Source organism: Salvelinus fontinalis, unplaced genomic scaffold, assembly GCF_029448725.1.
Source record: "Salvelinus fontinalis isolate EN_2023a unplaced genomic scaffold, ASM2944872v1 scaffold_0075, whole genome shotgun sequence".
Taxonomy (NCBI): domain Eukaryota; kingdom Metazoa; phylum Chordata; class Actinopteri; order Salmoniformes; family Salmonidae; genus Salvelinus; species Salvelinus fontinalis.
In genome coordinates, this window is record NW_026600284.1 from 54,729 (window position 1) to 70,058 (window position 15,330).

The window sequence follows — 15,330 nt, forward strand, 5'->3', positions numbered from 1 at the left end:
AATCAGAATGCCATTGATTATCATTTGACTGTTTTATAGATTCCAACGATGAACCACTGTGTCTGATCAGTTCCTCTGTGGAGTCGGGTGCTGACCTTCTCAAAGTGGAATACTTCAAGGTGGGACATACCTCCTGATTTTGTTATACACTGAGTGAACACCTTCCTGATATTGAGTTGCACTCCCTTTTCTCCCTCAGAACAGCCTCAATTCAAGGTGTCGAAGAGCGTTCCACAGGGATGCTGGTCTATACCTCTAGCGCGGTCTATACCTCTAGCCCGGTCTATACCTCTAGCGCGGTCTATACCTCTAGCCCGGTCTATACCTTTAGCCCGGTCTATACCTCTAGCCCGGTCTATACCTCTAGCCCGGTCTATACCTCTAGCCCGGTCTATACCTCTAGCCCGGTCTATACCTCTAGCGCGGTCTATACCTCTAGCCCGGTCTATACCTTTAGCCCGGTCTATACCTCTAGCGCGGTCTATACCTCTAGCCCGGTCTACGGTCTATACTTCTAGCCCGGTCTATACCTCTAGCCCGGTCTATACCTCTAGCCCGGTCTATACCTCTAGCCCGGTCTACGGTCTATACCTCTAGCGAGGTCTATACCTCTAGCCCGGTCTATACCTCTAGCCCGGTCTACGGTCTATACCTCTAGCCCGGTCTATACCTCTAGCCCGGTCTACGGTCTATACCTCTAGCCCGGTCTATACCTCTAGCCGGTCTACGGTCTATACCTCTAGCCCGGTCTACGGTCTATACCTCTCGCCCGGTCTACGGTCTATACCTCTAGCACGGTCTACGGTCTATACCTCTAGCCCGGTCTATACCTCTAGCCCGGTCTATACCTGTAGCCCGGTCTATACCTGTAGCCCGGTCTATACCTCTAGCCCGGTCTATACCTCTAGCCCGGTCTATACCTGTAGCCCGGTCTATACCTCTAGCCCGGTCTACGGTCTATACCTCTAGCCCGGTCTACGGTCTATACCTCTAGCCCGGTCTATACCTCTAGCCCGGTCTATACCGCTAGCCCGGTCTACGGTCTATACCTCTAGCCCGGTCTATACATTGGCTATATAAAGATTGAGAGCTCTGGCTGAAGTCAACACTAACTCAACAGAATAAAAAACACTTTTTATTTTTTATTTTATTTAACCTTTATTTAATTAGGTAAGTCAGTTAAGAGCAAATTCTTATTTACAATGACGGCCTACCAAAAAGACCTCCTGTGGGGACGGGGGCTGGGATTAAAATAAATAAATACAATATAAATATAGGACAAAACACACATCACAACAAGAGAGACAACACAACACTACATAAAAAGAGACCTAAGATGACAACATAGCAAGGCAGCAACACATGACAACAGCATGGTAGCAGCTCAAAACATGGTACAAACGTTATTGCTTTAATGTAATATTCTTATGGAGTCTTATTATTATTATTATTATTATTGTTAATATTATTATTAAAGCCTTGTATAACAGCAAATACCAAGTCGATCCAGGCTCTATGCAGAGCATGTTTTCCCCCTACAGTCTGCAATTATTTTATAACTTTGGAAAATAAAGCATTTGACGTCGTTAAGTTATTAAATACCTAATCAAACACCTTTTATGAGCCTTTCCTAAAATAGGAAATTCAGATATGAATTCTTCGAAATACAAAGAGGCGCTTTCCCAGAATCCCCATGGTCATTGTACTGTAGTTTATAATGAATGATACAGTAATTACAGCTGTTCAGAAACCCCCCGGCCAGATGTCCTCTCTCTGTGGACATGTTCTCTGTTCAGAAACCCCCCGGCCAGATGTCCTCTCTCTGTGGACATGTTCTCTGTTCAGAAACCCCCCTGTCAGATGTCCTCTCTCTGTGGACATGTTCTCTGTTCAGAAACCCCCCGGCCAGATGTCCTCCCTCTGTGGACATGTTCTCTGTTCAGAAACCCCCCGGCCAGATGTCCTCTCTCTGTGGACATGTTCTCTGTTCAGAAACCCCCCGGCCAGATGTCCTCCCTCTGTGGACATGTTCTCTGTTCAGAAACCCCCCTGTCAGATGTCCTCCCTCTGTGGACATGTTCTCTGTTCAGAAACCCCCCGGCCAGATGTCCTCCCTCTGTGGACATGTTCTCTGTTCAGAAACCCCCCGGCCAGATGTCCTCCCTCTGTGGACATGTTCTCTGTTCAGAAACCCCCCTGTCAGATGTCCTCTCTCTGTGGACATGTTCTCTGTTCAGAAACCCCCCGGCCAGATGTCCTCTCTCTGTGGACATGTTCTCTGTTCAGAAACCCCCCTGCCAGATGTCCTCTCTCTGTGGACATGTTCTCTGTTCAGAAACCCCCCGGCCAGATGTCCTCTCTCTGTGGACATGTTCTCTGTTCAGAAACCCCCCTGTCAGATGTCCTCTCTCTGTGGACATGTTCTCTGTTCAGAAACCCCCCGGCCAGATGTCCTCTCTCTGTGGACATGTTCTCTGTTCAGAAACCCCCCGGCCAGATGTCCTCCCTCTGTGGACATGTTCTCTGTTCAGAAACCCCCCGGCCAGATGTCCTCCCTCTGTGGACATGTTCTCTGTTCAGAAACCCCCCGGCCAGATGTCCTCTCTCTGTGGACATGTTCTCTGTTCAGAAACCCCCCGGCCAGATGTCCTCCCTCTGTGGACATGTTCTCTGTTCAGAAACCCCCCTGTCAGATGTCCTCTCTCTGTGGACATGTTCTCTGTTCAGAAACCCCCCGGCCAGATGTCCTCTCTCTGTGGACATGTTCTCTGTTCAGAAACCCCCCGGCCAGATGTCCTCTCTCTGTGGACATGTTCTCTGTTCAGAAACCCCCCTGTCAGATGTCCTCTCTCTGTGGACATGTTCTCTGTTCAGAAACCCCCCGGCCAGATGTCCTCTCTCTGTGGACATGTTCTCTGTTCAGAAACCCCCCGGCCAGATGTCCTCCCTCTGTGGACATGTTCTCTGTTCAGAAACCCCCCGGCCAGATGTCCTCCCTCTGTGGACATGTTCTCTGTTCAGAAACCCCCCGGCCAGATGTCCTCTCTCTGTGGACATGTTCTCTGTTCAGAAACCCCCCGGCCAGATGTCCTCCCTCTGTGGACATGTTCTCTGTTCAGAAACCCCCCGGCCAGATGTCCTCCCTCTGTGGACATGTTCTCTGTTCAGAAACCCCCCTGCCAGATGTCCTCTCTCTGTGGACATGTTCTCTGTTCAGAAACCCCCCTGTCAGATGTCCTCTCTCTGTGGACATGTTCTCTGTTCAGAAACCCCCCTGTCAGATGTCCTCTCTCTGTGGGCATGTTCTCTGTTCAGAAACCCCCCTGTCAGATGTCCTCTCTCTGTGGACATGTTCTCTGTTCAGAAACCCCCCTGCCAGATGTCCTCTCTCTGTGGACATGTTCTCTGTGCCGGGCAGCTCTGGTGTCAATACAACCCAGAGATGTCAGCTTCAACCCCCGAACCTCCATCTCCTTTTAGAGAGGCTGTACCAGACGGCATTACATTATCACTGTCTCCGTCTCTGTCATTATCAACACAATAGACCAGGGCACTCTCCAGACCCGGCCTGTGTCCAAAATGGCACCCTATTCCCTATGCAGTGCACTACTTTAGACCAGAGCCCTATGGCACCCTATTCCCTATATAGTGCACTACTTTAGACCAGAGCCCTATGGCACCCTATTCCCTATATAGTGCACAACTTTAGACCAGAGCCCTATGGCACCCTATTCCCTATATAGTGCACTACTTTTAACCAGAGCCCTATGCCGGGCCCTATGTCACAAGTAGTGCACTATATAGGAGTAGGGTTCCATTTCAGACATGGCCCCTAGGGCCCAGTCCAGACTCGGTGGTGCCTGGCGTCAAGCCTGGCAACGTGATCGTCAGTGGGTTTAGGGCCCAGTCCAGACTTGGTGGTGCCTGGCATCAAGCCTGGCAACGTGATCGTCAGTGGGTTTAGGGCCCAGTCCAGACTCGGTGGTGCCTGGCGTCAAGCCTGACGACGTGATCGTCAGTGGATTTAGGGCCCAGTCCAGACTCGGTGGTGCCTGGCGTCAAGCCTGACGACGTGATCGTCAGTGGGTTTAGGGCCCAGTCCAGACTCGGTGGTGCCTGGCGTCAAGCCTGACGACGTGATCGTCAGTGGGTTTCTTAGTGAGATGTGTGTGTTGATCTTCCCAAATGAATGGTTGTCAGAAGCAGTGGTCCTAGTTAACAAAGCTGCATCTCTAAGGATCATGGGTAGGATTAGTCAACGTTTACATTGTGTTATTTTGAGCATTTAAACAACTGCTAATGTTTTGTGATAGTGATCGATTTTGTGTTTTCGTTGTGTTTCCAGAACCACTAAATGACAGCTAATTGATTTGTGTTTCCATTAGTCCTACATGACTGCTAATTGATTTGTTTCCATTACCCCTAAATGACTGCTAATTGATTTGTGGTTTCATTGTGTTTCCATTACTCCTAAATGACTGCTAATTGATTTGTGGTTTCATTGTGTTTCCATTACCCCTAAATGACTGCTAATTGATTTGTTTCCATTACCCCTAAATGACTGCTAATTGGTTTGTGGTTTCATTGTGTTTCCATTACCCCTAAATGACTGCTAATTGGTTTGTGGTTTCATTGTGTTTCCATTACCCCTAAATGACTGCTAATTGATTTGTGGTTTCATTGTGTTTCCATTACTCCTAAATGACTGCTAATTGATTTATTTACATTACCCCTAAATGACTGCTAATTGATTTGTTTCCATTACCCCTAATAGATTTGCTAATTGATTTGTTTCCATTACCCCTAATAGATTTGCTAATTGATTTGTTTCCATTACCCCTAAATGACTGCTAATTGATTTTCTGTTTTCTTTCTTCTCAGGCTGACAGAAATGGGCCAAACTTTGCCACTGTTCACAAGAACACTGAGCAGATGATCAATGTAAGTAATGATATCTGAACGGTTTATTTATTCATCCCATACACCCACGCGGGCAAAATTAAAATGACATAATTTCAACCATACTCCAACCAGTTGTTTTTGAACTAGTATTAACTAGTTGTAATGCTGAGAAAGGTTTTGTTATGTGTCTATGTTAGATACAACATTATGCCTTCAGTTGTAGGTTTATAAATGTAGCGGCCGTGCTAATGTAGCCTGATGGTTGTTGAATGGGGATCTGAGAGGTCTGTGAAGCCTGCCGACATCTTCCTGTTCTCTAAGACCTCAAAGGGCTCGTTTGATTCACCGTCTGATCGTCACCGTCCATGTGACTTGGTTAAGTGGCTCTCTCTCTCTCTCTCTACTCTCTACTCTCTCTCTTCTCTCTCTCTCTACTCTCTACTCTCTACTCTCTACTCTCTCTCTTCTCTCTCTCTCTACTCTCTACTCTCTACTCTCTACTCTCTCTCTCTTCTCTCCTCTCTCTACTCTCTCTCTCCTCTCTCTCTCTCTCTCTCTCTCTCTACTCTCTACTCTCTACTCTCTACTCTCTTCTCTCTCTCTCTCTACTCTCTTCTCTCTCTCTCTTCTCTCCTCTCTCTCTCTCTCTCTACTCTCTCTCTCTCTTCTCTCTTCTCTCTCCCCTCTCTCTCCTCTCTCTCCTCTCTCTCCTCTCTCTCCTCTCTCTCCTCTCTCTCTCTCCTCTCTCTCCATCTCCCCCTCCTATAGGTGACCTTCACCTCCCTGGATCTACTGCTTCACACGGAGGCTCTCCTCTCCACCATAGACTTCCTGTCTTCAGCCCTGTCCTCCGGCAGCCTGCCCCCCTCACCAGAGGAGCCTAAGCAGAAGTCTGAGGAGAGCAGCAGGGCCATCTCCGCCAAGTCAAGTAAACACACAATATACTTTACACAAGGACACAACACAAACTGTACAGATGTACGCACACACACAAACATACAGACGGACACACACACAAACATACAGACGGACACACACACAAACATACAGACGGACACACACTATAAGCATACACACACTCAACAGCCTGTAGTCATCTTAGAAGGAAACTAGGCACAAGGCCAAGGAGAGGAGGGCCTGTCTTCATCAAGTCAGTAGACACACTTTATACCAGCAAGATCTCATCGTTTTCCCCTTTTCTGTTCAAACAGAATCAACTCAAAAGAGTTGAGGTTAGGTATTCATTCTGAGTGGTTAAGGTTAGGTATTCATTCTGAGTGGTTAAGGTTAGGTATTCATTCTGAGTGGTTAAGGTTAGGTATTCATTCTGAGTGGTTAAGGTTAGGTATTCATTCTGAGTGGTTAAGGTTAGGTATTCATTCTGAGTGGTTAAGGTTAGGTATTCATTCTGAGTGGTTAAGGTTAGGTATTCATTCTGAGTGGTTAAGGTTAGGTATTCATTCTGAGTGGTTAAGGTTAGGTATTCATTCTGAGTGGTTAAGGTTAGGTATTCATTCTGAGTGGTTAAGGTTAGGTATTCATTCTGAGTGGTTAAGGTTAGGTATTCATTCTGAGTGGTTAAGGTTAGGTATTCATTCTGAGTGGTTAAGGTTAGGTATTCATTCTGAGTGGTTAAGGTTAGGTATTCATTCTGAGTGGTTAAGGTTAGGTATTCATTCTGAGTGGTTAAGGTTAGGTATTCATTCTGAGTGGTTAAGGTTAGGTATTCATTCTGAGTGGTTAAGGTTAGGTATTCATTCTGAGTGGTTAAGGTTAGGTATTCATTCTGAGTGGTTAAGGTTAAGTATTCATTCTGAGTGGTTAAGGTTAGGTATTCATTCTGAGTGGTTAAGGTTAGGTATTCGTTCTGAGTGGTTAAGGTTAGTATTCGTTCTGAGTGGTTAAGGTTAGGTATTCATTCTGAGTGGTTAAGGTTAGGTATTCATTCTGAGTGGTTAAGGTTAGGTATTCATTCTGAGTGGTTAAGGTTAGGTATTCATTCTGAGTGGTTAAGGTTAGGTATTCATTCTGAGTGGTTAAGGTTAGGTATTCATTCTGAGTGGTTAAGGTTAGGTATTCATTCTGAGTGGTTAAGGTTAGGTATTCATTCTGAGTGGTTAAGGTTAGGTATTCATTCTGAGTGGTTAAGGTTAGGTATTCATTCTGAGTGGTTAAGGTTAGGTATTCATTCTGAGTGGTTAAGGTTAGGTATTCATTCTGAGTGGTTAAGGTTAGGTATTCATTCTGAGTGGTTAAGGTTAGGTATTCATTCTGAGTGGTTAAGGTTAGGTATTCATTCTGAGTGGTTAAGGTTAGGTATTCATTCTGAGTGGTTAAGGTTAGGTATTCATTCTGAGTGGTTAAGGTTAGGTATTCATTCTGAGTGGTTAAGGTTAGGTATTCATTCTGAGTGGTTAAGGTTAGGTATTCATTCTGAGTGGTTAAGGTTAGGTATTCATTCTGAGTGGTTAAGGTTAGGTATTCATTCTGAGTGGTTAAGGTTAGGTATTCATTCTGAGTGGTTAAGGTTAGGTATTCATTCTGAGTGGTTAAGGTTAGGTATTCATTCTGAGTGGTTAAGGTTAGGTATTCATTCTGAGTGGTTAAGGTTAGGTATTCATTCTGAGTGGTTAAGGTTAGGTATTCATTCTGAGTGGTTAAGGTTAGGTATTCATTCTGAGTGGTTAAGGTTAGGTATTCATTCTGAGTGGTTAAGGTTAGGTATTCATTCTGAGTGGTTAAGGTTAGGTATTCATTCTGAGTGGTTAAGGTTAGGTATTCATTCTGAGTGGTTAAGGTTAGGTATTCATTCTGAGTGGTTAAGGTTAGGTATTCATTCTGAGTGGTTAAGGTTAGGTATTCATTCTGAGTGGTTAAGGTTAGGTATTCATTCTGAGTGGTTAAGGTTAGGTATTCATTCTGAGTGGTTAAGGTTAGGTATTCGTTCTGAGTGGTTAAGGTTAGTATTCGTTCTGAGTGGTTAAGGTTAGGTATTCGTTCTGAGTGGTTAAGGTTAGGTATTCATTCTGAGTGGTTAAGGTTAGGTATTCATTCTGAGTGGTTAAGGTTAGGTATTCATTCTGAGTGGTTAAGGTTAGGTATTCATTCTGAGTGGTTAAGGTTAGGTATTCATTCTGAGTGGTTAAGGTTAGGTATTCATTCTGAGTGGTTAAGGTTAGTATTCGTTCTGAGTGGTTAAGGTTAGTATTCGTTCTGAGTGGTTAAGGTTAGGTATTCATTCTGAGTGGTTAAGGTTAGGTATTCATTCTGAGTGGTTAAGGTTAGGTATTCATTCTGAGTGGTTAAGGTTAGGTATTCATTCTGAGTGGTTAAGGTTAGGTATTCGTTCTGAGTGGTTAAGGTTAGGTATTCGTTCTGAGTGGTTAAGGTTAGGTATTCGTTCTGAGTGGTTAAGGTTAGGTATTCGTTCTGAGTGGTTAAGGTTAGGTATTCGTTCTGAGTGGTTAAGGTTAGGTATTCGTTCTGAGTGGTTAAGGTTAGTATTCGTTCTGAGTGGTTAAGGTTAGGTATTCGTTCTGAGTGGTTACGGTTAGGTATTCGTTCTGAGTGGTTACTGTTAGGTATTCGTTCTGAGTGGTTAAGGTTAGGTATTCGTTCTGAGTGGTTAAGGTTAGGTATTCGTTCTGAGTGGTTAAGGTTAGGTATTCGTTCTGAGTGGTTAAGGTTAGGTATTCGTTCTGAGTGGTTAAGGTTAGGTATTCGTTCTGAGTGGTTAAGGTTAGGGCTATGGTTTGGGGAAAGGCTTAAAACAAAAATTATTAAAAAGGACAAGCTATTACCAATCAAGTATTCTCGTGGTGCTAGAGCGTTGTGAACTGGGTAGTAGCACAGCGGTCTAAGCAGCGGGATCCGGCTCCTAGCATCACCAGTCCACTGCCAGAGCTGGGTTATTATTTAGAAGTGGTTGAGTGTTGAGAAAGACATGTACCGACGCTCCTAGCATCACCAGTTCACTGTCAGAGCTGGGTTATTATTTAGAATTGGTTGAGTGTTGAGGAAGGCATGTACCCGACGCTCCTAACATCACCAGTTCACTGTCAGAGCTGGGTTATTATTTAGAATTGGTTGAGTGTTGAGGAAGGCATGTACCGACGCTCCTAGCATCACCAGTTCACTGCCAGAGCTGGGTTATTATTTAGAATTGGTTGAGTGTTGAGGAACGTTCGTTTCTTTTTTTGCTGAGTTTATATAATAGGCAGTGTCAGAAGAAGGTCCAAAAAATTGTCAAAGACTCCAGTCACCCTAGTCATAGACTGTTCTCTCTGCTACCGCACGACAAGCGGTACCGGAGCGCCAAGTCTAGGTCCAAAAAGCTTTTTAACAACTTCTACCACCAAACCATAAGACTGCTGAACAATTAATCAAATGCCCACCCAGACTATTTACATTGACCCCCCCTTTGTTTTTACACTGCTGCTACTCGCTGTTTATTATCTATGCATAGTCACTTTACCCCTACCTACATGTACATATTACCTCAACTAACCTGTACCCCCGCACACTGTACCGGTACCCCCCAGTATATAGCCTCCACATTGACTCTGTACTGTAACACCCTATATATAGCCTCCACACTGACTCTGTACCGTAATACCCTGTATATAGCCTCCACATTGACTCGGTACCGGTACCCCCCTGTATATAGCCTCCACATTGACTCGGTACCAGTACCCCCTGTATATAGTCTCCACATTGACTCTTTACCGTAACACCATGTATATAGCCTCCACATTGACTCTGTACCGTAATACCCTGTATATAGCTTCCACATTGACTCTGTACCGTAATACCCTGTATATAGCCTCCACATTGACTCGGTACCGTAATACCCTGTATATAGCCTCCACATTGACTCTGTACCGTAATACCCTGTATATAGCCTCCACATTGACTCTGCACCGGTACACCCTGTATATAGCCTCCACATTGACTCTGTACCGTAATACCCTGTATATAGCCTCCACATTGACTCTGTACCGTAACACCCTGTATATAGCCTCCACATTGACTCTGTACCGTAATACCCTGTATATAGCCTCCACACTGACTCTGTACCGTAACACCCTGTATATAGCCTCCACATTGACTCTGTACCGTAACACCCTGTATATAGCCTTCACATTGACTCTGTACTGTAATACCCTGTATATAGCCTCCACACTGACTCTGTACCGTAACACCCTGTATATAGCCTCCACATTGACTCTGTACCGTAATACCCTGTATATAGCCTCCACACTGACTCTGTACCGTAATACCCTGTATATAGCCTCGTTATTTTACATTTTTATTATTTTTTACTTAAGTTTACTTAGTAAATATTTTCTTAACTCTTTCTTGAACTGCATTGTTGGTTAAGGTCTTGTATTCAGCGTTTCACTGTAAGGTCTACACCTGTTGTATTCAGCGTTTCACAGTAAGGTCTACCTACACCTGTTGTATTCGGGCCATGTGACAAAGTAAAAATGGTAAAAACCCAACAGAAAGGCCCACTACCATGTAGCTGTGCTTCTTTTGAGTCTAAAATGACAATTGGCGTAAAATCTATTATTATTATTTATTTTATAAAGCCCTTCTTACATCAGCTGATGTAAGAACCAGGCATTAAACCGTTGCTTACATCAGCTGATGTAAGACAACGTGCTGTACAGAAACCCAGCCTAAAACCCCAAACAGCAAGCAGTGCAGGTGTAGCAGCAAAATGGTAGGACTAGGCCCTCCTGCAGCTCAGCAGCTTTAGCCTGTTATAATATAGATTATAAAGCCCTTGACTTCCTTACATGGCCTTTTTGGTCATCTGAAATACATGAATGGATACATATAAAAAATGACAGATATAACTGATTCTGTTTATAAATATATATATATATTTGTATTGGTTTTCATGTGTTAGTAATAAAAACATACCATTCATTACATTTAACAGATTCCTAAGGCCTAAGGGACTATCTTACATGTCTCTTTTGGTTGGTCAACCAATAAGTGAAATCATCATGTGACTTCCTGTCCGTTTCCATGACAGCGGCTCTAGGTTCTCCGTCGGACGGTGACGTCATCGACCTGAAGGTGATGATGCAGCTGGGGGCGTTCAACGTCCTAGTGTGTGATCAGAACTGCAACATGGCTGACATCAAGATACAAGGTGCTGATATAGACAGAACCTCAGGGCCCGTACAGAACCTCGGGGCCCGTACAGAACCTCGGGGCCCGTACAGAACCTCAGGGCCCGTACAGAACCTCAGGGCCCGTACACGTACAGAACCTCAGGGCCCGTACAGAACCCCGTACAGAACCTCAGGACCCGTACAGAACCTCAGGGGCCCGTACAGAACCTCAGGGGCCCGTACAGAACCTCAGGGGCCCGTACAGAACCTCAGGGGCCCGTACAGAACCTCAGGGCACAGAACCTCAGGGGCCCGTACAGAACCTCAGGGGCCCGTACAGAACCTCAGGGGCCCGTACAGAACCTCAGGGGCCCGTACAGAACCTCGGGTCCCGTACAGAACCTCGGGGCCCGTACACGTACAGAACCTCAGGGCCCGTACAGAACCTCAGGGCCCGTACAGAACCTCAGGGCCCGTACAGAACCTCAGGGTCCGTATATACCGTATACTGGGGTGGGTGTTACTGAATGGGCTCGGGCGCTATACTGTATATACCGTATACTGGGGTGGGTGTTACTGAATGGGCTTGGGTGCTTTTGGGGGGGTTGTTTAAGTCTCTTGTTCTTGTGTGGTTTGCTGTTGACCTTTTCTGAAATGATGTTAGTGTGAGATCGACATTTTATCTTGTTGTACAAGGTTTCAATGGATCCCTCCTGATGCAAGGGCCTCAAACCCACATCTCAGCCCGCCTTCGGGATTTCATCGTCATTAATGTCGATCCAAAAAGTATTCACAAAAAGGTAAGTCACGAAGTAAAACCACGAAAGGGATTTCAGTGAAAGAGGGAGACGCGACACTATGTCATTCAACCCCCGTGAAATATTGAAAGTTGAGTTTAACCTGCTATAACGTTTGGTTTCTCCGTCGCAGGCCATCTCTATCGTAGGAGACGAGGTGTTTAGTTTCAGTATGAGTCTGACCCCCAAGGCTACAGAAGGAGCCGGCTACGCAGACACCTCCAAGACAGACGGGATCGTCCAGCTCAACGTGGGCTGCGTCCAAGTCGTCTACCTCCACAAGTTTGTCATGTCTTTGCTGGTGAGTCTCAGCGTTGGTACTGGAGAAATCTCTGACAAACGGTCTTGAGTATTTTAAACCGTTCTTTGTATTTAAGTGTGCAGAGACTCTTTTTCTTCAGTTCCTGTTTTTTTTTCAGACATCCTGGTTGGATGATTCCCAGTTAAAGGGATTACCTTACTGATTTCAGGAAACCTCCAACTTGGATTTCTGGAAAAACATGAGAAGTTTCCGGAAGTTTAGCTGTCCTAGCTCGGTCTCCGCTTTGATGCCGGTCCATTCCTTTCTGAGCCCTTTCCGCTAAAGAACTTCACTCATCCGTGTTTTCCGTCTCCTAGAATTTCAGCAACAACTTCCAGACGGCCAAAGAGGCGTTGAGTGTGGCCACGGCCCAGGCAGCAGAGAAGGCAGCCTCCAGCATCAGGGACTTTGCCCAGAAGAGCTTCCGTCTCTCCATGGACATCAGGCTGAAGGCCCCTCTCATCATCATCCCCCAGTCCTCCACCTCACACAATGCACTGGAGGTGGACTTGGGGCTCATCACCGTGGGCAATAGCTTCTCTCTACTTGCTGTGGAGGGATGTCCACTTCCTGCTGTCATTGACCACATGGACGTACAGCTCACACAGCTCAAACTGTCCAGGTCAGTGCATTCTGTTTAACACAGTCATCTTTTGCTTCATCAGTGCAGTAAGCAAGGGTTTAATGCCTGGTCCCAGATCAGAAAACAAGGGTTTAATGCCTGGTCCCAGATCAGAAAACAAGGGTTTAATGCCTGGTCCCAGATCAGAAAACAAGGGTTTAATGCCTGGTCCCAGATCAGAAAACAAGGGTTTAATGCCTGGTCCCAGATCAGAAAACAAGGGTTTAATGCCTGGTCCCAGATCAGAAAGCAACGGTTTAATGCCTGGTCCCAGATCTGAAAGCAAGGGTTTAATGCCTGGTCCCAGATCAGAAAGCAAGGGTTTAATGCCTGGTCCCAGATCAGAAAGCAAGGGTTTAATGCCTGGTCCCAGATCAGAAAGCAAGGGTATCAAGGGTTTAATGCCTGGTTTCAGATCAGATATCAAGGGTTTAATGCCTGGTCCCAGATCAGAAAGTAAGGGTTTAATGCCTGGTTCCAGATCAGAAAGCAACGGTTTAATGCCTGGTCCCAGATCAGAAAGTAAAGGTTTAATGCCTGGTTCCAGATCAGAAAGCAAGGGTTTAATGCCTGGTCCCAGATCAGAAAGCAAGGGTTTAATGCCTGGTCCCAGATCAGAAAGCAAGGGTTTAATGCCTGGTCCCAGATCAGAAAGCAAGGGTTTAATGCCTGGTCCCAGATCAGAAAGCAAGGGTTTAATGCCTGGTCCCAGATCAGAAAGCAAGGGTTTAATGCCTGGTCCCAGATCAGAAAGCAAGGGTTTAATGCCTGGTCCCAGATCAGAAAACAAGGGTTTAATGCCTGGTCCCAGATCAGAAAACAAGGGTTTAATGCCTGGTCCCAGATCAGAAAACAAGGGTTTAATGCCCGGTCCCAGATCAGAAAGCAACGGTTTAATGCCTGGTCCCAGATCTGAAAGCAAGGGTTTAATGCCTGGTCCCAGATCAGAAAGCAAGGGTTTAATGCCTGGTCCCAGATCAGAAAACAAGGGTTTAATGCCTGGTCCCAGATCAGAAAACAAGGGTTTAATGCCTGGTCCCAGATCAGAAAACAAGGGTTTAATGCCTGGTCCCAGATCAGAAAACAAGGGTTTAATGCCTGGTCCCAGATCAGAAAGCAACGGTTTAATGCCTGGTCCCAGATCTGAAAGCAAGGGTATCAAGGGTTTAATGCCTGGTTTCAGATCAGATATCAAGGGTTTAATGCCTGGTCCCAGATCAGAAAGTAAGGGTTTAATGCCTGGTTCCAGATCAGAAAGCAACGGTTTAATGCCTGGTCCCAGATCAGAAAGTAAAGGTTTTAATGCCTGGTTCCAGATCAGAAAGCAAGGGTTTAATGCCTGGTCCCAGATCAGAAAGCAAGGGTTTAATGCCTGGTCCCAGATCAGAAAGCAAGGGTTTAATGCCTGGTCCCAGATCAGAAAGCAAGGGTTTAATGCCTGGTCCCAGATCAGAAAGCAAGGGTTTAATGCCTGGTCCCAGATCAGAAAGCAAGGGTTTAATGCCTGGTCCCAGATCAGAAAACAAGGGTTTAATGCCTGGTCCCAGATCAGAAAACAAGGGTTTAATGCCTGGTCCCAGATCAGAAAGCAACGGTTTAATGCCTGGTCCCAGATCTGAAAGCAAGGGTTTAATGCCTGGTCCCAGATCAGAAAGCAAGGGTTTAATGCCTGGTCCCAGATCAGAAAACAAGGGTTTAATGCCTGGTCCCAGATCAGAAAACAAGGGTTTAATGCCTGGTCCCAGATCAGAAAACAAGGGTTTAATGCCTGGTCCCAGATCAGAAAGCAACGGTTTAATGCCTGGTCCCAGATCTGAAAGCAAGGGTTTAATGCCTGGTCCCAGATCAGAAAGCAAGGGTTTAATGCCTGGTCCCAGATCAGAAACCAAGGGTTTAATGCCTGGTCCCAGATCAGAAACCAAGGGTTTAATGCCTGGTCCCAGATCAGAAACCAAGGGTTTAATGCCTGGTCCCAGATCAGAAAGCCATGGTTTAATGCCTGGTCCCAGATCAGAAATCAAGGGTTTAATGCCTGGTCCCAGATCAGAAAGCCATGGTTTAATGCCTGGTCCCAGATCAGAAAACAAGGGTTTAATGCCTGGTCCCAGATCAGAAAGCCATGGTTTAATGCCTGGTCCCAGATCAGAAATCAAGGGTTTAATGCCTGGTCCCAGATCAGAAAGCCATGGTTTAATGCCTGGTCCCAGATCAGAAATCAAGGGTTTAATGCCTGGTCCCAGATCAGAAAGCCATGGTTTAATGCCTGGTCCCAGATCAGAAAACAAGGGTTTAATGCCTGGTCCCAGATCAGAAAGCCATGGTTTAATGCCTGGTCCCAGATCAGAAAACAAGGGTTTAATGCCTGGTCCCAGATCAGAAAGCCATGGTTTAATGCCTGGTCCCAGATCAGAAAACAAGGGTTTAATGCCTGGTCCCAGATCTGTATGAGCGCTATCCAACTCCTCTGACTAACGTTAGTTCTGCTTGGTTCAATCGTGATCTTACTGAATGGGCCCAGGCGCTATACTGTATATACCGTATACTGGTGTGGGTGTTACTGAATGGGCTCGGGCGCTATACTGT

The 15,330-nt window shown here is 45.7% G+C and overlaps 1 protein-coding gene across 1 annotated transcript in view; it reads left to right on the top strand.

Moving 5' to 3' along the window:
• LOC129842936 (intermembrane lipid transfer protein VPS13C-like) overlaps positions 1 to 15,330 on the top strand; it is a 194,313-nt gene that overhangs the window by 54,703 nt on the left and 124,280 nt on the right. Inside the window, 7 exon segments of the mRNA XM_055911643.1 lie at positions 40 to 119; positions 4,882 to 4,941; positions 5,671 to 5,830; positions 10,946 to 11,065; positions 11,724 to 11,827; positions 11,958 to 12,125; positions 12,443 to 12,747. Of these exon segments, the coding sequence (XP_055767618.1) occupies positions 40 to 119; positions 4,882 to 4,941; positions 5,671 to 5,830; positions 10,946 to 11,065; positions 11,724 to 11,827; positions 11,958 to 12,125; positions 12,443 to 12,747 (997 nt within the window).